Source organism: Macrotis lagotis, chromosome 1 (assembly GCF_037893015.1).
Source record: "Macrotis lagotis isolate mMagLag1 chromosome 1, bilby.v1.9.chrom.fasta, whole genome shotgun sequence".
NCBI lineage: Eukaryota > Metazoa > Chordata > Mammalia > Peramelemorphia > Peramelidae > Macrotis > Macrotis lagotis.
Genome location: NC_133658.1, coordinates 904,083,039 through 904,108,653, shown reverse-complemented (window position 1 = coordinate 904,108,653; position 25,615 = coordinate 904,083,039). Strand labels below are relative to the sequence as shown.

Here is a 25,615-nt window from a genome sequence, read left to right as displayed (position 1 = left end):
GGCGCGCGCGGATGGCGCCGCTCCTCCCGCCCCCACGTCGCGCCCCACGTCGCGCCCCCACGGGCCAGGCCGGGCTCATGCAAAAGTCTTTTATTTCTGCTCTCCAGTCTCGCCCCCGTGGGCGCCGCTCCGCAAACACGCAGGGGCCCCCTGACCCCCCGCGGCCGGCGGGGCCCGGGAGGGGGAGGGGAGAGGCATCGGGGCCAAAGGGCCAAACCTGAGAGGCGGGGGCGGGGCGGGGCCTAGGGGGGCGGGGCCGGGCCGGGCCCCGCCCCCAGGGCGCGCTCAGGGGGCCGTTGCCCCCTCCCGACCCCCGGCGGCGGGGCCGAGCCCTCCCGCGACCCCCCGTCCATCCTGACGCGGGAGGCCGGGGAGCCCTCGGGCCGGGGGCTAGCGGAGGTCCTCCTCGTCCCCCTGGATGGTCTTCTTGATGCGCAGCAGCATGGTGGTCAGCCACTGGTCCAGCCTGGAGATGGAATCGTACTCCTGCACCTGGGGCACAGGAGAGGGGGCCGTGAGCGGCGGGCCGGGCCCGGGGGGCGGCCCCGACCCCGGAGGCCTGCTCACCGACTCGGTGTAGCTGTCCACGTTCTGCTCTTCGTGGGCATCCAGCAGCTTCTGTTGGGCGAGGAGACGAGGGGCATGGGGCACGGGGGCGGCCTGGGCCTGCACCCGCCGCCTCAGTTTCCCCGTCTGTAAGGCAGCCGCCCCAGGGTCTGGTAGGGCCCGCTAGCGCTGGCTCCCACGGCGGGCGCTGCCGTGAGCTCCCGTGCCTCCAACAGGAGGGGACAGCAAAGCGGCCTGGGTTCCAGCCTGCCCCCAGGCCGGCCCCAGATGCCAGCCGGGCTCCTGGCCCGCGGCCCCACTCCCACCTGGGCCACTCACCTTGATGAGCTTGCACTCTCGGGAATCAGAAAAGGCTGGGAACATGGCCTCGTATTTCTGCACGGCCAGCTGAGCGTACAAGGCGGCGGTGTGGTGGGCCGTAAAGGAGAGGAGAGAGAAATCAATGGGAGATGTCGCCGGGCGCCGCCGGGCACCCACCTCGTTGCCACAGCAACCCAGGCTGTGTTCGCTGGCCCTCAGCCAGGCTCTGCCTTCACAGACTATTTTCCCGTGTCAAGTGGGGATTCAGAACGGAGGAGGAAGGGGGTGACCCCTCCACCCTGGCCCCCCGCTCTCCCCCAGCACACTCTAGAATCTCTCCTGGAGAATAAGGCACCGCCTCCCCAAGGGCTCAGAAATGTACAGAAGCCTGGACGGTTTAAGGTTGTGAAATGGCACCACAAGAGCAGGCATGGAGCGTCACGTGGAGGTGGGCTCAAGACCAGGGCAGAGCCAGTGAGGGCCCCACTGAACCTCCTTGGGCCGGGGGCTCGGGCCCACTCACCTTGGCATTCAACATGTCGATGCAGAAGTGACACAGAGCGGCCTTGAAGAAGTAGTCCTTTGCACCGTACTTCAGCAGGGGACTGTCCATGGCATTCGTTCCCACCTGCAGGCGACAGGAGGGAGGGCTTGTCCGGGGGCCTGGGCACAAAGGAAGCCCCTAAAGGTCCCTGGTCCCCATAGACTCCTGAGCAAAGGCCTCCATGTGGTACAGGCATGGAAGGAGAGGCCATACTGGGCAACCTGTGCCTCAGATTGCTATGGGAACCCTCACATGGTACCTGCTCCATGATGGGGAGCACCAGGTGCTGGCAGAGGCAACAAGGGAAAGGGAAGGGGCACCAAGCAGTGACACTTGCCCATCTCTCCCCCATTCCCAGATGCCACTCTTGCACCAAGATGAGCTGGCTGAATATGGTTGAATATGGGGCTGGGGGCTAGTGGAGGTCCTCCTCATCCCCCTGGATGGTCTTGATGTGTAGCCCATCCAACCTCAGCCCCAAGAAGCCTCTCACTTGACATTCTCCTTCCACTTTGTGCTGGGCAATGTTAACCTGGGGGTGAGGGGTCCCCACAACCCCCTGCTAATCACATTTGAGCAAACTACAGCATCCATTCATCTGCTACAAGAGCCTTGGGTGGCTTCATCTGGTCCCAGTCCAAGGTTTCCATCTTAAACTCAGGGGCTTATGACACGGGACCCCAGAGAACCTAACTGAACTAAGAGGTTCAGGAGGAAGGGGACCTCCCAAGACCCCTTGTTTCCTTTCATGAAGTCCCAAAGCAGGCTTCTCCTTCTCTGCCGTCAGTACCTCCTGCTCTTGGACCTGGGAGCCCTCCTTGCCCCAATCCTGGTTCCATGAGATGGACCCAAGGAAGACTACAAACAAGCCGTGTCCTAGCTAGGACCACCATGGACCAAGAGCTCAGGTAGGAGGAGACTGGCTGACCATGAAGTGACAGTGCCTCTGACAGGAGGGCCAGAGGGCCAGATGACCTTACTCTCCAACCTGCCCACTCTCTAGGACTTGACCCAAGTCCTCTGCAAACCCTGGGGTGCCCCCTCTGGGGCGCAGCTGTAGCATCAATGTCAGAGACACCCTTCTCCCAAGTCATCCCCATCTCCACTCAACCTTCCAGCCTGGGCCTCAGACTGGGGGCATCCCTGGAAGTCCCATGAGGATGGAAGCCAACAGGAGCCACTCACCTGCTCATAGATCTCGATGGCCTTCTGGTACTGCTCCAGCTGAGCGGCATAGCCAGCCACTTTCAGTAGGCACTTGTTGGCAGAGCTGTGGAAGCGAAGCACAGTGAGGGCTGGGGAGTGACCCCCATGGGTCTGGATACAGGCCACCAGGGTGTGGACCGCCAGGGTGTAGACTAAGGCTTGGGGAAGGCCTTACCTGTTAGATTCTTCCCCCTTGTAATAGTCTGCAGATTGCTCATAATGAGCTATTGCCTGTGGAGAGACACATCAGCTGGAGGGGTTGGGGGGGAGAGAGGTTCCACCCCACCCCCAGAGGCAGCCCCGTCCCCTGACCTTGTCAATGTCCACCAGCTCGGTCTCATAGATCTCGGCAATGGAGATGTGGTGTTTGGCTGCAATGGTGAAGCGGCCCTGCAGAAGACCAGGAGTAAGGGGTAGACAGAGGTCAGCAAGGACCCTTCATTGACCCCTCCAAGCCCGGGGTTCTCATCCACCTTCCCACTGTTCAGAAGCCCGAAGTGGGAGATACACAGGGGCCAGACCAAAGCCTCCACCCTTCCCTGGGCTAAGGAGCCCCTGGAGGGCTCTGGACAAGCCTGGAAGGTTGGTGTTGTTTTGAAACCCATTTTACAGCTAAGAATACTGAGGCAAGATGACTGCTTGCCAGGCCGGTCTTTCTCACATCCAACTCTGGGCCAGGGCTCTTTTCCCCACCCTCATTCTGCTGCCCCTGACAATGACAGAGCCTGGGCACAGGGAGCGAGGGCTCAGTGTCCAGAGATGACCCCTTAGTGCCCCTCCTCTAAGCTGCCCTGGAGTCAGGCCTCCTGTGGGCACCCAGGGGCCAGGCAACTTGTCTCTGGGTCTTGGCTCCTAACTCTTTAAAAAGGGGGTTAAAACCAGAGGCAAAGGGGCGGCTAGGTGGCGCAGTGAATAGAGCACTGGCCCTGGAGTCAAGAGGACCTGAGTTCAGGTCCAGCCTCAGACACTTAATAATGACCTAGCTGTGTGGTCTTGGGCCAGCCACTCAACCCCACTGCCTTGCAAAAACTTAAAAAAAAGGCAAAGGCTGGGATGGCTGGCCCCTGGTTCTGTGGAACACCCCCTCCCCTGGCGGTCACTCTTCTCCCTCCAGGCTCCATCTCTGGTGCCCCTCAACATGGCTCATCTTCAAAGGGCCCCAGAAACAGGGTCGAGATCAGAAGAGACAGTCGAGGGGGAAATGGGGGAAGAGGAGGATTGAGCTAGGTCTGTTCCAAGGGAAGACAACTATCCTGCACAGGAGACTGGGAAGGCCTCACTCTGGGGCGGGAGAGCCCCAAGTCTACCAGCAGGATCCCCCTGGCCTGGCCCAGGCACAGCGTTGGCTGATCCCAAACCCAGCTGCTTCTGTGACTGTTTACCCTTGGCGACCGACCTCCTTTCAGGAGGCAGAAGAGCCCCCCTCCTCACAGCCCTGTCAGATAGTGTGAGGTACTGGGGTGGGGAAGGGCAGGATGGGACAGGACAGCAGGAAGTCCTCAAAGCTTACCATGTCTGTGTAGATCTCTATTGCTCTCATCAAACAGTTAATAGCCTCTGGGGAGGAAAAAGTACGGGGAGACATGAGAATGGAAGGCATTTTGTGAGCTGCCTCTCCCATCCCTTTGCCCCCCAGTGCCTGCCGAGATGTCCCCAGCATCCCCCCCAGATGGCTGAGCTCTGGGCCCTGTTCCCGCCTCGCGTCCACCCTGAGCTCGCCATCCCTGGGCTGGCATCTGGGGACAGGGAGTGAATTCCCCTCATTTTACTACCTCACAGGACTTAGATTTTTTTGTTGGCCCTTTTTAATTTATTTTTGACAAGTTCTCTGGAGGAGAGAAAAAGGCAAGTGAGTGGGCAGTAGTTTCTCATTTTCTAGCACAGAAAGACTTGAGTTCTTGAGGCAGATATTTTTATTTTACTGTTAACGTGGCTATGTCTCCCCTACTCCCGGGAAGGAGACGGGCCTGGAGGAGGACACCTGAAGGATTCATGACCACAACAACAGCTCATTTACATGGCACTTTTCTTGCAGTTCCTTGGGAAAGCAGAGATCAGACTATTCCCATTTTACAGATGAGACAAAGTGGCCCAAGGAGGATACAATCATTTGCCACTGCTGTGGGAGATGAACCCAGGGCCAGAGCTCTGCCTCCACTCCTCCCCCAGAGCCCCCTCCCTGAGGCAGATGTGGCACCCTCACATTCTGAGGGAGGGGCCGCCATGGAGCTGGGCCAACTCCTCAGCCAAAGCCTTTAATCAGGGTGCAGGGAAGGAGACAAATGTGAACAAAAACTGAATGCCTGCCCTCTGGAAGACACCTCTCTGATGCCAATGCCTCTCTGATGCCAAAGACTGCACAAGTGATAAGATCCAGGTATGGGAACTCAGGAGAGATGGAGGCAGAGGAAGGCAGGAGTATGTGCAGTGAGGCTCAGGAAGGAGGGGAATAGGAAAGAGCAGAGGCACCCAAGACCCAGGTGAGGAAGGGGAGCCCAGGGCTTGCTGGGATCTTGGCACAGGCCCTTCTCCCCTTTACCCCTCAGTTTTTTTCTCTCTACCCTGTATGGTTCCTTCCAGATCTGTGACAATGAAGGCAGCAGGGCCACCTGGCGCCCTCTGGCAGGCGGTGCCCGACGGAGGAGGTTGGGGGCTCCTCCTTGTCCAGTCTTCCCATCACTGAGGTTGCTCTCAGGCTGTGCCAAGCATAGGCTTTCCCAAGGTCTGGAGGACAACATTGCAACATGACAGGTCTCTCCTGGGCTCTCTTGGGTAAGCCTTGCTGGGGTCCAGGGGTCCCACTTCTCTGGACTTCCCACCTCGTTTCTCCCCTCTGGGTCAGGAGGCTCAACAGGGCAGCAGAAATCAATGTCTCTTAAAGAACACTTTATCCAAGGGAATAAGTGGAGATCCTCAGTGACTGCTGAGTGGCCAGCACCAGGAACAAGACAAGTGGGCCCACAGGCTGGGCTCCTGGACGGGCTAGAGCAGCCAGCTCTGTCATCACCCTCCAGGGTGAAGGGGATATATCTTCTTGTCGCTGGGCTCCTCCCAACTAGCCCCACACAGGGCTAGGCCTGAAGTGGGGAGGGGGCTGGGGTCTTCTGACTTCCATACACAGCGGTCCATCAGAAGCTGTTTGAAGTGTTCTCCAAATATCCATGAACAAGCCTACCTCAGTGGGCCTACAAATCAGGAAGCCCTGGGTTCCACCCAAACCGCATGAGCCAGGGTTTGCCCCCACATTTTTTGACGTGCTCCTGGCTCTCACGGCCCATGGGCTGCAGGGAGGGTGTGCTCATTCTCTGACTGGCCAAAAGAATACCCCGGGAAGAAATCCCTCCAGCCATGACACTAGGCCATCTCTGAGTGGATACAGAATGGGGGCTGTGGAGGGATCAAGAGAGGCTGGAGACTCTGGTAGAGGAGGGAGAGCATTTGAGGGGTGCAGTGCAGATCACTAGCCAAAGGGGGAAGTTGACAGCCCAGAAAGGAACCACTCAAGGAAAACCCTTGGCAGCTCTGGAGGGCAGCCAAGAGCTGGATGGCTTTGGGAGGTATCCATCTCAGAGCAGACACTATGGTGGGAGCAAAGGTGGGTTGGGTTGGCAGGCCCTGACCAAAGCCCGAGATGACGCAAAAGTCACGAGCTGGGGAGCCCAAAAGGATGGCACTGCCTTGGACATCTGGAAGAGGGGTAGCTTTAGGATAAAAGATGAGTTCTATTCTGGCTATCCTGAGTCTGAGACAGCTCCAAGACATCAGTATGAAATGTCCAATGAGCAACCACTGACCCAGAACTAAGTCTCAGGGGAGAGACAGGAGCTCAAGGAGTTCCCACCCTACTCCCAGAAGGGTCAGTGACATGCTGGCTTTCCGGAAAGGTCCCAGGGTCCTTGAGGGCAGCAGCAAACAGAGGCTGCTGCCCCTTCCTTTTTGAACAATTTTTTTTGTTTTTTTGTTTTGCTAGTCAATGGAGTTAAGTGACTTGCCCAAGGTCACACAGCTAGGTCATTATTAAGTGTCTGAGGCTGGATGTGAACTAGGGGCCTCCTGAATCCAGTGTCAGGGCTCCATCCACTGCGCCACCTAGCCGCCCCTTCCTTTTTCACAGATAAAGGGGGCTGAGGAAGCACAATCAATCCTCAAGGTCTGACTGGCCTGGCCTGGTACACCCAGCTTCCTCTCTTCCCCTCAGCTCCTTCACTGGGCTGGCTTGCCTGCCTTGGGAAGGGCCACTGGGAGGTCACCAAGAACAGAGTGGTCCTTGTGCAGAGGCACTGTAGGCAAGATTCAAAGCCACCATAGGTCAACCAAAGATCTGGGAAAAGAAGCCATTGGCCAACCAGGAGGGAGCAGACAGGGGAGTGTAAGGATCTGAACAGAGGAAAAACAATGCCGAAGGCTGCAGAGGGGTGGTCAGGAGCATCTGATGAGGCAACCAAGAGAGAGCCTTGTTTGGTTAAGAGGCAAGAAGAGGCATGAGCCACAGAATGGTAGCTTAGAAGATGGCCAGGCCTGAGGATGGGGCATCTGTAGAGGAAGAGGAGATAGTGTGTTCTCCTTGGCAAAGGGAAGAGCCCCATTTATCAGAGGTCAGGAGAAGAGGGAGTCAGTAGATGATGCCAAATGTTCCTGAGAGATAGAGAAGGGGGGGAGGGTTTCTGTTTTCTCAGCAAGGGAAGAGGCAAGGCCCTCAGTTGGGGCTTGGGGAAAGAAGCAAGGTTTCAGAATGGGCCCAAGTGACACTACTGGATTACATGCAGACAACCAGGCCTGGTAGCAGGTGCCAGGACAAGGGGTTCACGGATTCAGAAGCTGTAGAGAAACCATGCAGAGCCCAACCAGTCAACTATAGGGTAGAAATTGGGAAGGGAAGGTTAGAGCAAGGGCAACAGCTTGAAGAGATGCAGAAGGGAGGACTTGGAGGCTGACAGGAGTCCTGGAACAACAGGAGGGTGATGGGCACAGAGGAGGTCTGAAGCCAACACACAGTGAAGGTGCATTCAAGAAGCCCAAGAACGAGGGCCGGAAGCCCTGGAAGCCACACACCTCAAGGGCTAAGGTGGCTGGATGGTCACTAATCTAATGCAACAGTAGTTATGTCCTTCAGTTCTGGATTTCAAAAACAAAAGCCAAAAACCATGATTCCAAGAAGGGCCTTTAGGTTTCAGCAGGCAGCCCACAAGACTCAAACAGTGGAAAGGCAAAGCTCCCTGCCCAAGCTCCAAAGAGGGGAGAGAGAGCCATATCCCAGAGGTTCTGAAGTGGAGTGGAACCAACTGGACTTCTGGAGAGTTGGCTATCCAGTGGTAATAGGTTGGAGGTCCTAGTGAAGATAGATGGAAAAAGGGCACTGATGTGGGTCCTGATGGGCAGAGAAGATTGGGAGGGAGGGAGGAAAGGGAAGGAGAGAATCTGGAATGAATCTGACCTGGGCAGAGGCAGGTGAAGGAGCAGCAGAGCCAAGATAGAAGAGAGGGGTGAAAGTCCCCCTAGAAGTGGCAAGGTTTGTTACAAATCACTACAGATCTCTGAAAAAAGCACAGACAAGCTATCAACAGACACTTGAAAAAATGCTTTAAATCACTACTGATCAGAGAAATGCAACTGAAAATACCTCTGAGGGATCTCCTCATACCCATCAGATTAATTTAACAGGAAAGGACAATGACAAATGGTAGAGGGGATATGGGGACACTATCCTTCTGAGGGAGTGTGAACAGGTCTAATTCTGGAGAACAATTTGCAACTGGGCCCAAGGGGCTATCAAACTGCATTCCCTTTGACCCATCAATACTACTGGGTCTACATCCCAAAGAGGTCAAAGAAAAAAGGCCCAAATGTACAAAAAATATTTCTAGCAGCTCTTTGTGGTGGCAAAGAATTGGAAATTGAGGAAACGCCAATCAGTGGGGGAATGGCTGAACAAGTAGACATATGATCATAATGAAATACTGCTGTGCTAGATACATAAGAAATGACAAAGGTAGGAAGGTTCAGAAAAACCTGGGAAGACCTAAACAAACTGATGCAAAGTGAAGTGAGCAGAACTGGAACAGTTACCGGGTAAGAACAACACCGTTAACGATTAACTGGGAATGGCTTAGCTACAATGACTGACAATTCTAAAGGACCCAAGATGAAAAATGCCCTCCACCTCCAGATTGAATGCACCTCAAAGCAGAATTTTCTTAGTTTAGTCATTTCCATTGCGACTTGACTCTTCATGACTGGCTGAGATCCATGAGGGGTTGGTCATTTCCTTCTTCAGCTCATTTTATAGATGAAAAAACTGAGACCAGCAGGGGGAAGGAACTTGCTCAGGGTCACCCAGTTGGTCGGTTGGCTCTTGTCCTTCATTATCAAAGAAAACCAAAAATGACACCACTATGTTTGAGGTAAATTGTCTGGCTGTGGCTGACCAGCCCAAGGAGGAAGTGTGTGAGGCTAGATTTGGCCTCAGGTCTTTCCTACTCTAGGTCCAGGGGCTCCATCCACCACACCACTGTGCTGTCCATAGTTCCTTAAGAGTAGAGATGATTTCTCTTCCCCACCTTATGTTGAGTATCTGGGACAAGGAGGGCAATTTGTAACTATTTAAGACTTCACTTTCTTTGTATTGCTTACTTTAAAAAAAAATCCCTGGCTAACAGGGAATTAGGAGTAGCTAGGTAGTGCCATAGTACATAGAGGGCTGGGCCTAGAGTCAGAAAGACTCATGTTCTGGAATTCAAATCCAGCCCCAGACACTGACTAGCTGTGTGACCCTGGACAAGTCACTTTACCCTGTTGCCTTAGTTTCCTTAATCTAAAATGAGCTGGATAAGGGAAGGAACAACCACTCCAATATCTTTGTGAAGAAAACCCCCAACGGGGTCATGGAGAGTCAGACACAGCTGGACAATAACATGGCTTTGTTTTGTATGACTTCCCAAATATCACTGGTATCATGTTGCTTGCATTTGTGATAGGTTGGGGAGGAACTGGAGGGAGCTTTTAAATAATGTTAAAAAAAAAAACCCCAAAAGAATGCCAGCGAAACAGAGAGTCACCTGTGCCAGCCTCTGGGGCTCTTTGAATAGTCAAGGTGGGAAGATGGGAAGGCCTGGGTTTAGGAAGAGAGGGAAATGGAGCTGGGAGAAACAGGAAGAAGGGAGGAGGGGCTGTGGCCCAACCAGGCAGGTTAGTGGCCAAGGCTGGGCACCACTCACAAACGCAGGCGCCACTACATGCCAGCTGCCTCTATCAGGGGCCAGGCCAGCAAGACTGAGGAGCTTCTCTCCACTCTGGAAAGAGGAGAAGTGGTCCCGGGCTCTGGGCTGTCATGCCAAGGACTCTAGTGTGACAGCAAGAAAGGTAGTGTCAATGATCAGAAGACTGCAGAGAGGCTCCTGTTTCTCTCCCCTACCAAAGGCCTCCACCCCGCTGGGAACAGAAGGGGGCAGGAGGTCTCAGAGGATGGCAATGAAAGAATAAGAGAGTTGGCTCCCGCTGCCACCCCCTCCAGAGAAGCAACTTGTCGGCAACAACAGCCTCCAAGGGGCTCCCAGGGCCTCTGGGGAGTGCCAGCCGGAAGCTGGGACTGCATCTCGGAGCCCAGGTGTGTCGAGGATCCCTTGGTTCGCTCCTGCCCTGTGCCTACAGAAGTGCCTGTGGAACCTCTGGAGAAGCTCTTCCAAGCCTGGCAGAAATCCAAGTTGGGAGAGATCCGGGACATGCCTCCAGGGCCTGGCCCCCCAATGGGGGCTCATTGCAGACTAACCAACACACCCAACCTCCAGAGATGGAGGGAGCAACGCCCAAGGCCAAGGCTGTGACTCACGTGTTTTACCACTGCTGATCCCTGCCTGTCAGGTGGGCAGTGCAGCTGTCCCTGAGGCCAGGGGCAGGGAACTCGGGGTCAAAGTACATCCACCAGGGCCAAAGGCTACCAGACATTCCTAAGCAAACGCATCCACTCTTTCAGGCATCCTGACTTTGCCAGGCTGAGTCCATGGCTCTAGAAAGGCCACAGAAGAAAGTGGGTCTGAGCCTAGCCCCCCTCTTTGGTCAGGGCTTTCTCTTGCCTCTCTCTCATTGAAAAATGCCTTGATTCCCACACTCTTGCCTCTCCCCTTTCCCCAAAAGTCTTTCCAGACCCCTCCACCCTTCCCAACCTTCTCTGAGCACTCTGTAGCTGTAACAGGGGTCTTTCTATTATCTTATGGTCCTTCAGGTTGGCCTGGAGGGCAGAAGTAACAAAGTTCTCCTCCTGGTCAGCACGCCTGCTCCTGTTGTTTCAGGAAGTGCTTGGCTCTGGCCTGGTCAAGCTGACCCAGCCTCTCCTCCCCAGCACAGACTCAAGTCCAGCTGCTGCACCAATGACCCCGCCCAGACAGGGCCAGCTGGCTCTTCTGGGAAAAGGGCTCCACCGGCCCTCAGGGGCCCCAGGGTCAGGGGATGCTCTGCAGCAACCTGAAGGACCTGTTTCTCTGATGAAGACAAGCATGAATGGCGCTGTTTACCCAGATGAGTCAGATTATAACAAAACAAAAAACAAATTACCACACCACCATCCCCACAAGAAGCTCAGAATTGCCTGTGTTGTTCTAATTATCTGGATAATTAACTCCCTTCTCCATTTTAACTAGCACTGTCAGCCCAGGAGGGGGCCGTCCTCTGTAAACATGGACCCTGCCAGCCGCCGGATGGATGCCCAGGCGCCGCTGGGAACCGGGGCAGAAGAACAGACAGCGCGCCTCAAGTTCAAGACTCTGAAGCACAACGCCCAGATGCTATTCACTACTCTAGGACCTTGGAGAAATCCCTTAGCTCCTGTGGACCTCAGTTTCCTGATCTATAAAAAGAGAGCTCTGGACAAGACTCAGTGACTTGTAAACCCTGAAATCTGTGCTTTTCTGGGACCAGTGGAAGATGACAGGTGTGACCTCTGACCCCCAGGACAGTGGCTGGAGCAGGCCCTCCCCTCACTGCCCTTGGCTCCACCCCAACTCCTCCACTGCAAGTTCCCTTCTCTGGGCAGAGGGTCTGGGGCTCAGCTCCTTCTGGTCTGAAACAGCCCAGATCCTCTGTGTGTTCAGAGCCAAGCTCCAGTGCCCACACCCACTCACAGATGCCACAGACTCAGGGAAGGGAGTGACCGACTGCATGGAGGGCAGTAGGAGAGTGGAGACAGAAGGATTTGGGGCAGGGTCTGATACCCAAAGAAAACTTGGGTGACCTGGAAACAGGCCTGAGTTGGCCCAGCAAGCAGACCCCCTGCTCAGAGCACCAGTGCTGACAAGGCATCAAAAACCAGCCCTGCCCCACATCCGGTGAGCCCCCTCACCTTGGGGGTCTGCTTTCTTGAAGGCATTCCCTGCATCCACAAAACTGGTGGCCGCGTCGTGCTTGCTCTGTAGCTGGAGGTGCAGTTGGGCCGCCTGGCAGAACGCATTCCCAGCAGCTGAAACAAAGCATAAGACACTGACGTCATACCAGGGGGTCCCTGGCACTGGAGCCTCCCTCCCTCCTGAGGGCCGCTCCTGCTGCCTCATGATTCCCGGAGGGGTCATGGCAGGAATAGGGTTGGAAGGCAGGCCTCTGCCACAAAAATCACACCAGCTCCAATGCAAGCCCAGTCACCCCACCATCTGAGTAGGGCCCAGGGCTCCAGGATGCCCGTGAGTCACTTCAGAATATCTCCCCTCTCCGGCTAGGCACAGTGAGGGGGGAGGGAGGCCCACCTCCCACAAGCTGCCCACCCTGTTCCCAGAACAAAGCTGCTCGACACCAATTTAGTTCCATCCACGACTTTCTAGAACCGAGGGCCCCCCACCTCTCGAAGGATTCTTGAGGTGTTATCTTGGATAGTCACCCAGAAGCCCCTTCTCCCTCCTCCACTAAAAGTCCTCCTTCTAAACCCCAAGCAGTGGCTGCAGCCTGGCAGTCGAACCACTTCCTTCTCACCGCTGGGGGCTGGGGGGGGGGGGGTAGAAAAAAGGCCGGGGTCTGACGGTGGCCAGGCCAAGCATCCTGAGTATCCCCAGGTCATATTCATGCCCAAGGCCAGGCCACCCCAGTCACCCTCCTCTCTGAACAAACCCCAATGGTCTTCCTCAACTGGGGCACTCAGGTGGCACATGATGTACCAGACAGCGCCCGCCCAGGACAGGGGATCACACAACCAGACCATCCCTTGTTTAGGCCTCTCCAACACCAGGAATGTACCAATGTAGCTGGCAAGATCAACCTCTGATGGGAAAATGTCAAGGGACAATGAAGAGTCAAGTTCTTCTCTTAGACCCTAACCTCTGAAAGGCAGTTCTTGGGTCCCTGCCCCTCATGGCAGCCTGAAGGTTTAAGGGCCTCTCTGAAGGATAATAGCTAAAGCCTAGGGACAGAGAGGAGAGAGAGGATTCTGGGCTTCTCCTCCCAGCTCTGATGTCAGCCAGAAAGAGATGTGGGGTAAAGCTGACCCCTCTTCTCTCTCCCTCTACTATCCTGACACAGGCTGGGGGTGTCTGAAGAACCCTGAGGATGGTGGAAGACTATGGGAGGGAACCGCAATAAGCCCCAACACTAAAAGAGATGGGACAATACGAACCGCTCCAGCTCTTGGCCATCTTGAACATATTTGCGGCTCTTGCATAGATTTCACATGCCTCCTCGATTTTGGATGAGCCCCTGAAGAAAGAGAAAATCAGTGTTGAAGGAGTCAGAGTCAAACTGGTGGAGGAAATAAAGAGGGAGGAGGGCTCCTCCCCTGTACTGACACACAAGAGTCACACCACTACCCTGATCCCAAATGCTGGGGACACTGCCCTAAGAGCTCTCTGAGCTCTTCCTCGGCTTCTTCTCAGCCATAACCCTGTCACGGGGCATTATCTACTGTCATGGGTGAGCTCATGCCCAAGGTCACCTGGCTCAGGTGAGCAGCAGAGTCTGAACTAGAGCCCAAGCAACCATCACAAGGCCTTGCACAATAAACCAGGTCTCCTTTCTCCGATTAGCTGAGGAGCCAGCTCCCTGGGGCAGAAATCCTGTCTGGAGAGCTCGACATGGCCCAAGACACAGTGAGTGCTCGGTAAATATGTGCTGAATGACTACTAAAATGTGTTCTCCAGCCGGTGCTGCTGGGGCAGCACCTGCTTTCTCCCCCCAGAACATGGCTCCTGCTGGGTCCTGAAAGGATGCCAGCCTCCACAGCTTTGGGGCCTGGCCGTGGGATCAAGTTCTTTCCTGGCACAATTGGGCCACGAGGGGATGAAGATTGGGAATCCCTTCCCCTCTTGGTGACAGCTGCCCTTCTGTGAAAAAGGAACCAGAGAGCAGAGCTGAGGAAATCCTTCATTCACCTCAGAGTGAATGGTAAAAACAAAAATGCCTAATGCCAATCCAGCTATTGGGACAAAAACTCTCTTTGATGAAAACTGCTGGGAAAATTGGAAGTTAGTATGGAAGAAACTTAGATTAGACCAACACCTGACACCCTTTACCAAGATAAGATCCAAATGGTTACAGGATTTAGACATAAAAAACAGTACTATAAGCAAATTAGAAGATCAAGGACTAGTTTACCTGTCAGAGCTATGGAAAGGGAAGCAGTTTATGACTAAGGAAGAGATGAAGAACATCATTAAAAACCAACTAGATGATTTTGATTTCATTAAATTAAAAAGCTTTTGCACAGACAAAACCACTGTAACCGAGATCAAAAGAAATGTAGTAAACTGGGAAGCAATCTTTAATGTTTCTGACAAAGGACTCATTTCTTTTTAAAAAAAAATTTTTTTTTTTATGTTTTTGCAAGGCAATGAATGGGGTAAGTGGCTTGCCCAAGGCCACACAGCTAGGTAATTATTAAGTGTCTGAGGCCAGATTTGAACTGAGGTACTCCTGACTCCAGGGCGGGTACTCTATCCACTGTGCCACCTAGCTACCCCCTATTTCTAAAATATACAGAGAATTGAGTCAAATTTTTAAAAAAGAAAAGCCATTCACCAATTGACAGATGGTCAGAGGATATGCAAAGGCAATTTACAGATGAGGAGACCAAAGCAATCCATAGTCATATGAAAAATTGCTCTCTAAATAATTATTAGAGAAATGCAAATTAAAGCATCTCTGAGGTACCACCTCACACCTCTCAGACTGCCCAATATGACCAGAAAGGACAATGATCATTGCTGGAAGGGTTGTGGGAAATCTGGGACACTAATGCATTGTTGGTGAAGCTGTGAACTCATCCAACCTTTCTGGAGAGTAATTTGGAACTACACCCAAAGGGCAACAAAAATGTGCATACCCTTTGACCCAGCAATACCACTACTGGGTCTATACCCTGAAGAGATGATGAAAAAGGGTAAAAACATCACTAGTACAAAAATATTCATAGAAGCCCTGTTTGTGGTGGCAAAGAATTGGAAATTAAGTAAATGTCCTTCATTTGAGGAATGGCTTAATAAACTGTGGTGTGTGTATGTCATGGAACACTATTGTTCTATTAGAAACCAGGAGGGATGGAATTCAGGGAAGCCTGGAGGGACTGGCACGAACTGATGCCGAGTGAGAGGAGCAGAGCCAGAAAAACACTGTACACCCTAACAGCAACATGGGGGTGATGATCAACCTTGATGGACTCGCTCATTCCATCAGTGCAACAATCAGGGACAGTTTGGGGCTGTCTGCGATGGAGAATGCCATCTGTATCCAGAGAAACAACTGTGGATTTTGAACAAAGACCAAGGACTATTACCTTAAATTTAGGGGGAAAACCTGATATCTTATTGTCTGATCTTGCTATCTCTTGTACTTTATGTTTCTTTCTTAAGGATATGATTTCTCTCTCATCACATTCAATTTGGATCAATGTATACCATGGAAGCAATGTAAAGACTGGCAAATTGCCTTCTGTGTGTGTGTGGGGGAAGTAAGATTAGGGGAAAAATTGTAAAACTCAAAATCAATAAAATCTTTAAAAAAAATACCCAATGCCCAGAAAAGCCTCAGCCGATGAAGCCACCAGCAGACTCTGGCCCCTGCTCTGGCCAGGCCGGCTCCCTCTTTCATGTGGATTCTACTTCCTTCCTGTGAGGGTCTTCTCCAAAGAAGTGTGGCAAAGTGTAAAGAACCCTAGATGAATCTGTGGCAGTGGCTTACACCTTTGCCCAGGTACTGACTGGCATCTGTTCCCTCATTTGTAAAACAAATCCTGTGCCTCTACCCCAGACCCTATAAGGATGTTATGATTCACTACTCCCTCATTCCCTGGGCCAGCCCAGCCCTTCTCCAGGCTCCCCTCCCCATCCATTTTGGCTTTTTCAATAAAAGAACCTGCTATCAGATTTTCATACAATCTTTCTTTCATGGCTAAACAACGCACATCTGCATTCAAAATCAACTCCCACAGGCTTCCATTACATTTCAAGAGCCTCCACTCCAGCTCATATTATAACATAGACAATTGGGGGAGTTTTCTTCCAAAACTCAAGCCTATTTTCACCTTGGGGGGGGAGGGGTGTCCTCAGAACACACCCTGAATTCACCTCGGAGAACAATGCAAGGACAGCCCAATGGTGCAGAAAGGACCTGGGCCTCCCTTGCCCAATGAGGGAGATAAACTAAATGGCCTTGGGTTCCTCAGGGACCCAGCAACTCCACTGTTTCTGCCCACTCCACCGCTGTTGGCTTGGTGCACCCTGACCCCGCCCCTCTGTCCCTGCTTCTAAGTCCATGAGCTGTAAACTCTGTGGGTCCCAAAAGGCTGTGAGCCTGCTCAGATTCGAGGGGATCAAGGCAGACAGCTGTAGCTCTTCCAGCAGCGATCAAAGGTCAAGGCTCCTAGTGGGATCACACTGGAGGCCTTCACTTCTGGGGCTTGGAGACTGGAAACAAGCAAGGCCTGGGGGTGCCTCTGGCCTGGCCACCCTCTCGCAGATCTGCTTGGGGCTGAGGCACTACCTGCCAACCCCAGCTTCCAGGCTATCAGCCCAGAGGCCTCCTGGGCCTGTACTTCTCCCCTCCCTTGGCCCTCTCCTCTAATTCTGAGGAGGCTGGTTGGGCCACTGTCTGCGGGCAATCACAGAGACACAGGAAAACAAGGGCCTCACCCAGAGCCTGTGTCTCTCCTGGGCTCTGGCCTCTCCTCTTTCCTGTTCTCAGATCTCCAGGGATCTGGACCCTTGGGGCCATTTCTCCAAGCCTTCCAAAGCCAGAGGCCAGAGGGATGAAGTTACCCTCCAGGGCCCATAGGCATGCCAGGCCTGGGAGCCACCTGGGGTCTTTGACTTGACACCTCCCGGGTCTGGTTCATGGGGGTGCCTGGGCCCTGCAGGAAGTGCTTGGCAATAGGGACTCGGTGAGAACTGTCTCCCTCACAGCACCCGCACAAAGTGAAGCCCATTCTAATAATAGCTTGACGCACTTGTCTCTCCATAAAATACTTGAGCCTGTGAAGGAGGTGATTTGTCTAACTGAACTGAGGGAGGAAAGGTAAGAATGAGTATCCTCTTCCATAGAAGGCAGTTGAAGCTCAAATCGCCATGATGAGAGGCCCCAGGCTGGACTAACGGCTATGTCCCCTACGGCCGGGGCCCTCCTGGAAGAGCCGTGATGGCCAGCTGGCTGGCCCCCCATCCTCTCGTCTCGTCTCATGCTCACGCATGCCTCAGCTTCCAGGGCTGGTTCTGGACCCTCTGCTCACAGACCAGAATAGAGCAAACTGGTTTGGGCCGCCTGGTGTTGGGGTGTCTATAATTACATGCTTTGCATCTCTATGGCAAACAGGAAGGGAGTCTTCTCAGGTCTCCCTGGCACAGGCAGCAGCTGTTAGTGACTGCCAGATGGAAGAACTAAGTTCTGCCAGGAAAAAGCCTGCCAGGGAAGGAACAGACGCTTTGAAGGGATGAGAGCCAGCCGTGGTCCCACCAGAAAGAATCACTGTCCAAAATAGGGGAGGCTGTGATCTCCACTGTGTTCTAGTCTGGGCTCCTGCCTTGCTCCCATCAGATGGGGAGCTCCCTGAGGGCAAGGACAGTCTTTTGCCTCTTTTACTTTTTTTTTACTTTTTTTTTTGCAAGGTAAATAGGGTTAAGTGGCTTGTCCAAGGCCATACAGTTAGCTAATTATTAAGTGTCTGAGGCCGGATTTGAACTCAGATACTCCTGACTCCAGGGCCGGTGCTCTATCCACTGCACCACCTAGCTGCCCCTTGCCTCTTTTTCTAATGACTATAAAATGAGCATCATGATGACACCCACCTCCAGTCCAGGTGTGAGAAGCCAATGAGGTCTCATGTGTAAGGCACTAACTCTGCACACTGCCAGCACAGAGTGGGTGATAAATAAATGAAAAGACCTCCCCTGCCCCCTCCCCACTCTCTGATCAGACCACAGCTAGAATATCAAGTCTAATTTGAGAAAAGGACATTGCCAAGCTGTAACAATCCAGGACACAGTGACAAAGATTCAAACCCTTCTTATCTGCAAGGCATGGGGGAGACAAGGACCAAGGGCTGTTCAAGGGTCTGAGAGAATTAAGCCTGGGGGCCCAACAGCAACATCAACAGCCCAACCACCCATTTTATAGAGGACTTGGTCAGACACAGACAAGAGTTGCAGGGTCCCTGAGACAGGTCATCCACAGCCAACCCCTAGCGTCATCACATGCTGGAGGGAGCAGCCTGGCTGTCCAGGAACCACAGCTGGGCCTGTTCAGGGGAGGAAGGTTCCAGGAAGGTCCAGCTGGGCCCACTCCAGGCAGGTGGAAAGGCTTTACAGATGGACCTAATGACATTAATGGAGTGGGTCTGGTGCAGCAGCCACCACTGGAAAGTTGGTCGCCACATGATGACCCTTCCTTCACGACCATCTCCTAAGGGGTGGCATGGTTCCATTGTGTTATTTTGAGAACTAAAGCACCCAACAACTGAACCACTGAACCCCAGCACAAGAGGCCTCCAACACACACCTCTAGCCTTGCTTTTGTGCTACTGGAAAGCCTAGCCTTCCTAGAAAGGACTAGAATATCTCTGATGCCTGTTCCTGAACTGGAAGGAAGCTCACAAATAACACTTGATGGCAAATCTCCTCTCATTGGTCAATCCCAGGGTCCTGTGGGGCTGGAAGGGCCCAGACTATAGGCCATTGATCTGACTTCCTCTTCTCAGACAAGAAGAGGAAGGCCTGGGATATGGAGCAACACTTGCTGCCTACAACCTGGCGATCAGTTTGACCACTGGAATAACCAGAAATCCTGCATCACCTCAGAAACCTGCCCTCTTATCAATGGAAGCTGCTGGCCCTGAGCCAGGCGAGAAAGGCCATTTTCTAGTTGATGAGCTGAGGTCTCTAAAAAAAACAACAAAATGAATCACCAAAGACGCAAGTCCTCTTCTGGAAAAATATGGCAGAATAAATTCTGGGTACAAGAAAGATCCTTTGAATGCTAAGTCCTCCAGTTTTGATCCCAAAAGAAATTTGGAAGCTAAATGAGGGGTCCATCTTTTCCCACTGCTCCGCTAGGAAGGGGGAAGTGCTGAATTTGTTTAAAGAAAATCCAACACAACCAAAACAGGGGCTCCTTTCACTAGCTGGCTTCCCCAAAGTTTGTCAAATAGGGTCCAATTGAAGCTCATGGTTTTCCTGTCTTCATCTTCATCTTCAATTTTCTGTGGCCCACCAGAAATCAAGGTCAGTGAGGAGAGGCTGGAGAAGAGTCCTCGAGAATAAAGGCGTTATGTGGTGGCAGACACAAAGTGCTATCTGTGGGTATCCATAGGGACTCAGTCAGGCCCTCTAGTAAGAGGCCCCTCCCCACCAAACAACTTCAGTTTGATTCGTAATTCAGCAACACAAAAGGGGACAAAGAAATAGCTCTTGAAGATTGCTTTATGTCATTTTCCCATTCATTACATACATTTGAACAGGAAAAGGAAGGAAAAAGAGCCTCTGGATTTGCACAAACAACACATCAGTGGGCCCAGAGTCAGCTGATGAAGGGCAGTTGAGAGAACCATCCCAGGGAGAGTCTCCAAGTTCCCTCCAGCCATGCCCCCGTCCTCTCTGTCCCAAGGAGCTCAAGAGAGTCAGGGAGTGTCTGCCTTCCAACCCTGGCCAAAATCCCTAATACCTTGAGAGGGACAGGTGCTATTAAAAGGTCTTCTAGAAAGAAGGCCAAGGCCAGATGTACACAAGATCTCTAAAATAAATCAGGAAGTCTTTGATTTGTTTAGGTTGACCCTAGGAGGCAGAGCTAGGAGCAAGAAGCAGGAATCAAAGAGAGGCTCAAAATAGAGAAAACCACACCCATAACTACAACTGCTCCAAAATAGAAAAGGCTGCCTCAAAAAAGTCAGGCCTTTCCATCACTGGCTGACCACACACGGGTGATGCTGTGGAGGGTAGATTCCTTTTCAAGTACAGGTCAGATCTGGTGGCCCCTTGCAAGGCAGACTGTGAAGAACCTAAGAGCCACATGGATTAGAAGGACCTTTGGGGGATAAAGACAAAACTTCATAGCCTAACATCCAAGGTCCCCACAAACCTAGTCTCACCCCAGAGTTATAAACTTGTGAGGCGCCAGCCAAGCCTCAGCTTCTCCAGGCTGGGGGTGCTCCTTCTGGCCATCACACAACCACCCAAATGGAGCGGGATGCCTTGTAAACTGACATTCATCATCCTTCTCTCATAATCCTCCAGTCCGAGTCACAAAATCACAAACTGCAGCTCTGGGTCACCTCCGGCCGAGTGAGGCCCAGGCGTCTGGGCGAATCCGGGCCGTTTGTCGGATTTAATGCCAGGCTGCCCCTTGTGTGGGTGGTCCCATCTTCGATCTGGGGTCCTCGTGACCGACAGGTGTCTCCCTCACCCTGGTACAGCCTGGCACAAGCGGGGCTGAGCACAGGGCGGGCATTCAGTCTCTGAACTGAGATCTCAGGCTGGGGGAGCCCAACCGTCGCGTCCCAGGGCCCCCCCAAAGTTAACTTTCTCTTGGGCATTGGCGGGACAACAAATCCCTGCCCACACGCAGGAAGAGGCAGGGCCAGCCCCCGCCCCCCGGCTTCTCCCCTTCTCTCTCTCTTCCGGACCCCGCCTTCCCTCCCCTTCCATCCCGGCCACAAGGATCGGGGCCAAGATCAGAAGTGGCCCCGCGATGGGGGCGGGAGGGGCGGGGAGGGGGCCGCCCCGACCCCTCCCCACATTCCCCGAGTGTCCCGTAGCCGCTGCCGCGGGCAGCTTCACCCGTTATGCCCACAACTTTACGGGAGAGGAACCTGAGGCCCGCCGGGGCGGCCGCTCTTACCCGAAGAGGCCGGAGAAGAAGGACTGCGAGTTCCTGACCTTGCGCTCGGCCTCGGCCAGCAGGGCCAGCGCCTCCGCCTCTTTGCCAGAGTTGTCCATGGCGGGGAGGAGGCTCGAGTCCGCGGGGCAGCCCGGCTTCGGCAGGACGGGCCAGGGAGAGCCGGGAAACCACCACGGAGGGGGAGGACGACTGACGACGGCGGCGGCGGCGGCGGCCTAGAGGGCACGGGACGCGCACCGACCAATCAGCGGCCTCTAGAGACCGTGTGCCCCGCCCCCAACGCGCACCCCCTTCCTCCCCTCCAGCCTCGTGTCGCCGCGTGACTCCTCTCCACCAATCGCAGTCTGCTGTCATCTCTCCAGACCCGCCTCCTGCCTGTCCCGCAGCACGTGACCCAGTCTCCTAGCCTCAGGTGACAGCTTCCTTATTTTTACCCCGCCCATCTCGATGCCCCGCCTCCCGCCTGCCCCCTTGCCCCGGATGTTGTGGTTACCAAAAGAAGATGGGTGGGAAGAACTTTCCACCCAGAGCGCGTGCGCAAAGGGAAGGCGAGCGTGAGCCGAAAGGGACGTGCCTTTGATTGGCGCTGTGGCGGCAAACGGAGGTGGGCCGAGGAAACGATGGAACGCGCGTGCGCGGCCGCTGGACCGGCGCATGCTCAGACCATTCGGCCTGTGTGTTCGAATTCTTCGCCCCCTGTAGATCAAACCGCAGTAGAGAGGAGAAAGGACTAGGTCCGGGCGGGCCGCAGGGCGCATGCGGAGAGCCGGGCCGCGGGGCGCATGCGGAGAGCCGGGCCGCGGGGCGCATGCGGAGAGCCGGGCCGCGGGGCGCATGCGGAGAGCCGGGCCGCGTGCGCGTGCAGAAGGGAGCTCGGCGCGAGGACTAGCCCACGTGACCCCTCCTGCTGGGTCCCGGACAAGGGCCCCCGCGGGGAGGGGGAGGGGAGGGGAGTCCGAGCGGGGCGCGCCCCTCCCCCCGCCGAGGCCACGTGCGCTCCCTCAACCGGGGCTCCGACTTGGCTGGGCCCCCCCCCCAAGGCTCCCTCCAAACTCGAAGCCCCTCGAGGAGAGCCCAGGGGTCCCCCCTCCGTCACCCCCCAGGCCCACTCCCCAGTCACGGCCAAGGAAGTGGAATGAGGCGCCCCCCCGGAACCTGGCCTCGGTTCAGTGGGGACTCCCTCCCTCGGCCCTCCCCGTTCTCTAAGCGCCCTCAGTCTGTCAGGGGCCCCATGGCCTCATTCATCGCCTGGTCCCTTGGCATCTGGGTGGCCCATGGGGAGGGCTGGGCCTGGCGCCCTGCGGCCGTGCCGCCCGGTGGGCCTGTTTGCTCCTCCGCACCCACTCTGCCCCCTCCGGCCCGGCCTCTCTGCTGACACTCCAACTGGCCCTTCGGGAGGTTCCTTCAGCCTTGGCGGGCCTGTCAAGAGGGGGTCCTGATACCCCCCCGGGCACCAGGCCCTGACCTCGGCCTGCACGTATGACGTGGTGCCCCATCTCACCCTGCACGTATGGCATGGTGCCCCACCTCACCCTGCACATGTGATGTGGTGCCCCATCTCACCCTGCACATATGGTGTGGTGCCCGACCTCACCCTGCACATATGGTGTGGTGCCCGACCTCACCCTGCATGTATGGCATGGTGCCCCACCTCACCCTGCACATGTGATGTGGTGCCCCATCTCACCCTGCATGTATGATATGGTGACTGGATAAAGTGTCCCCTCTGCAGCCTCTCCAATATGACCTCCTCCTCTTTGCTGACCCTGCCTGTTCCCTGGTTACTTCACACCTGGGGGATTCAAATAGCTACTGGGGGGATAGCAGGGGTTGGGGTATACCTGTCTGCCTCATCTTCCCCCACCCCAATCCATCTTCCCTTCTGCCAAATGTCTGATCCTGTCCCCCTTTGTCTTGCCCCCAATCTGTTCTGGGGGCCCCCTCCCCTCCCAACCTTCTAGCGCTTTTCTCCCACCACATACACTGATCCATCTCCCTGCTGGCTCATTGCCTCCTGGCTTCCTTTAAATGACAATCCTGTCTTCTACAGGAAGTCTTCCCTACCCCCTTTGTTCTAGTGCCTTCTGTTCTTTGTTTTCTATTTGATGGGAAATGTTTACTCCTTTCTCCAGCTCATTTTGTATATGTTTATTTGCACATTGTCTTCCCCCATTAGTCCACAGCTCTCAAGGACAGGAGCTGTCTTTTGCCTCCATCCTTGGCACAGGGCCCTCACAGCAGGCACTTAATAAAGGTTAACCAACCGACTAACCTCTACCTGGTACTGTCCTTCCTCAGGCTCCTGCTTGCTGCCTGAAGCTTTCCCCAATTCCCCAGCAGACATGCCCTCCTTCCCTAGAAGGATCCCTTTTTCTTAACGGGGTCCATGTCTTAATCCTGGTCCTCCCCTTTGGGGCAGGGATCCACCTCAAGGTCCAGCAGGTACTTGATTGATGCCGACCTGAGCCGGATGACCGCGATGGGCAGAAGGCCATTGTGGCTTTAAGAAGTCCCAGCAGCACCCCAAGAGCCATTCAAAAACCCAATTTAATAAGCTATACAGTAGGCACGTACAAAAAAAACCAAACAATGTACAAGTCACCACAGGACCTTAGACTCAATGCTGAGGGCTTCTCCCTGCATGAGGGAGGCCCTGACATGTCTTCGCTAGAAAGGTATTTTCCCACTGATTCTCTGAAATCTTGGCTTTTTCCAACAAAAATAACAAACCCCCAAAACTTAGGCAAAGAGTTAAGAGCTACTCAGATCCAACTTTTTTGTCTTTTTTTCTCCCCCTCCCAGAAAGATGCAAGTGGAATAAAGGGAGAGTCCCCCAAATAAAGGGTTCAGAGCCTCTGAAGAAGCCCACACCTTAACAATCATGTGATGACTGCTTTCTTTGCCTTGTTCCTAATTACGACCCAACATAGGACATGGCTGCCCCACTGGATACCCGGGCTATCCGATGGGATGGCCAAGAGAAGATGCGGCCACGTCAGGGGCACTCTTCCCCTGGACCAAGCCTAGGAGAGACTCTGGTGCCCCGGCATCCCCTCCAGACCTGGTCACCAGCTCTCCCCAGGTCTGAGGTCCTGGCCGGGCAGGCCCCCCCAGGATCCTGGCCTTCTTCCCATCACCACCGGAGGGGACCCCCCTCCGCCCCGGCTTCCTCCTCATCCTCCTCATCTCGTGGCTCATTCCTAAAGGGCTTCACAGGCCACTTCATCCTGACCAGAGGCTCCACGTGTTCCTGCAGGCGATGGCGCTTCATGTGTGCATTTCGACTCTTAATCTTATCAAACACCCTGAAGAGAGAGTGGAGAGAATGGCATGTTCAAGAACCTCAGAGGACAAAGCCACAGAGGGCAAGCAGGCCTCCACGGGGCAAAGGGGATAAATACCTCTCGCATTCTCGGCACGGAAACACGCCCTGGCTTTCGGCACTCCCCGGAGGCTCAGGTGTCCTCTTGGGGCCAATGGTTGGGCTGGAGGTGACAGTGGCCTCTCTCTTATAACTCTTAGTTTTGATCTTCAGTTCTGGGGTTGGCCGGTGACTGAGTCGGTCTCGAGGGCTGCAGGTCACCTGAAGAAAGGAAATGCTTAGGACCCCACCACTGCAGGGAGCTCAGGCTCCAGAGATACCAGAACCCTACCAGAGGAAGCCCTAATGATGCTCCAGTGGTGGCAAGGAGGGAGGAAAGGGAAGGGGTTTAAAAGTCAAGGTAGCAGTTCCCCCCCTTCACCACCCCCAGGGGCAGTGGGGAGCCTCAGAGCCCCCACACCTCAGGGCTGAACTCGGGGCAGGTTTCCCAGAGCATCCTTCTACCTTTTCTTCTGTCCTTTCTACCTCATCCTGCTCTCTCTTGACCCTCTTTTCTAGCCCTGGGGCTCGGCCGCAGTCAAACTTGATCATTTTTTTCCAGATATAATAATACTCAACACATTGGGCCACATTCTTTGTCTGAATCTATTAAAGAAACAAAACAACAAAGCAGGTCACAGAATATGCACAAGTGCCCTCACAACAGCCACGACTTTGCCAACACAACTCTAGACCCGTTCCCACTAGGACTTTTCAAGCCTGGCCGACTTTTCAGTTCCTTAAAAGCCCCAAGTCCACCAATTTTCCAGAATGGCGTGAGAGAAACAAGACTGGGATTCATAGCCAGAAGTTTTATTGTCAGGTCATGTCCGACTCTCCAGGGTCCCATGTGGGGCTTTCCTGGCAGAAAGGCTAGAGTGGCTTGTCATTTCCTTCTCCAGTTCATTTTACAGATGGGGAAACCTGAGGCAAAAAGTGAGGTGACCTGTCCAGGGTCATTTATAGGGCTTGGAAGTGGCCAGATGTGAACTCAGAGAGACAAGGCCTAACTCCAGGCCCAGTGCTCCTTCCTCCCAGGACAATTTGGGTGAGTCACATGACTTCTGAGAATTCCTGAGACACCCCCCCCCAGGGACATTTCTGGGCCCCTCTTAATCCCAGGGCTTCCCCTGTTAATTATTTCTGATTTATCCCGTCCATAGATCGCATCTTGTCTCCACTGTTAGCCTACGAGCCTCTTGAGGCAGGGACTGTCTTTTGCCCCATTTCTCATTCTTGTGCTTGGCACAGGGCCTGGCAGGGACACAGTGGGCTCTCATCAAATACTGATTTTAAGAGACTCTTTGTATCATTTCATTCTGGAGGAGAATGGGAAAGACTGGCTGCTGCTG

The 25,615-nt window shown here is 54.2% G+C and overlaps 2 protein-coding genes and 1 long non-coding RNA gene across 8 annotated transcripts in view; 1 reads left to right on the top strand and 2 right to left on the bottom strand.

Moving 5' to 3' along the window:
* Window positions 1-63: 63 nt before the first annotated feature.
* On the bottom strand, window positions 64-21,120 carry NAPA (NSF attachment protein alpha). 2 transcript variants are annotated; one of them, XM_074219171.1, is made up of 11 exons: window positions 20,903-21,119; window positions 13,206-13,285; window positions 11,949-12,065; window positions 4,128-4,174; window positions 2,930-3,007; window positions 2,793-2,848; window positions 2,597-2,681; window positions 1,391-1,495; window positions 886-954; window positions 568-618; window positions 65-492 (listed from the first exon to the last, which is right to left on the bottom strand). In XM_074219171.1, the coding sequence occupies exons 1-11, from the start codon at window positions 20,998-21,000 to the stop codon at window positions 391-393; spliced, it is 888 nt and encodes a 295-aa protein (XP_074075272.1). In that variant the 5' UTR covers window positions 21,001-21,119; the 3' UTR covers window positions 65-390. The 2 variants fall into 2 exon arrangements, with proteins under 2 accessions (XP_074075273.1, XP_074075272.1); XM_074219172.1 differs by lacking the exon at window positions 568-618 and having other exon boundaries at window positions 64-492; window positions 20,903-21,120.
* LOC141509550 (uncharacterized) lies at window positions 231-15,933 on the top strand. Of its 2 annotated transcripts, none has more exons than XR_012474662.1 (3): window positions 231-3,199; window positions 5,198-5,389; window positions 11,251-15,933. It is a non-coding gene; the product is annotated as an uncharacterized LOC141509550 (long non-coding RNA). The 2 variants fall into 2 exon arrangements; XR_012474661.1 differs by having other exon boundaries at window positions 231-5,097.
* A 2,311-nt stretch (window positions 21,121-23,431) lies between the features above and the next one.
* Window positions 23,432-25,615, bottom strand: part of ZNF541 (zinc finger protein 541) — a 29,159-nt gene continuing 26,975 nt past the window's right edge. For 3 of the 4 annotated variants that reach the window (XM_074219169.1, XM_074219168.1, XM_074219167.1), the window contains 3 exons: window positions 24,729-24,869; window positions 24,304-24,485; window positions 23,432-24,207 (listed from right to left, as the gene is read on the bottom strand). In XM_074219169.1, coding sequence (XP_074075270.1) covers window positions 24,036-24,207; window positions 24,304-24,485; window positions 24,729-24,869 — 495 coding nt within the window. In that variant the 3' untranslated portion in view covers window positions 23,432-24,035. The remainder of the gene's footprint in view (window positions 24,208-24,303; window positions 24,486-24,728; window positions 24,870-25,615) is intronic. The other variant, XM_074219170.1, reaches the window with a different exon arrangement.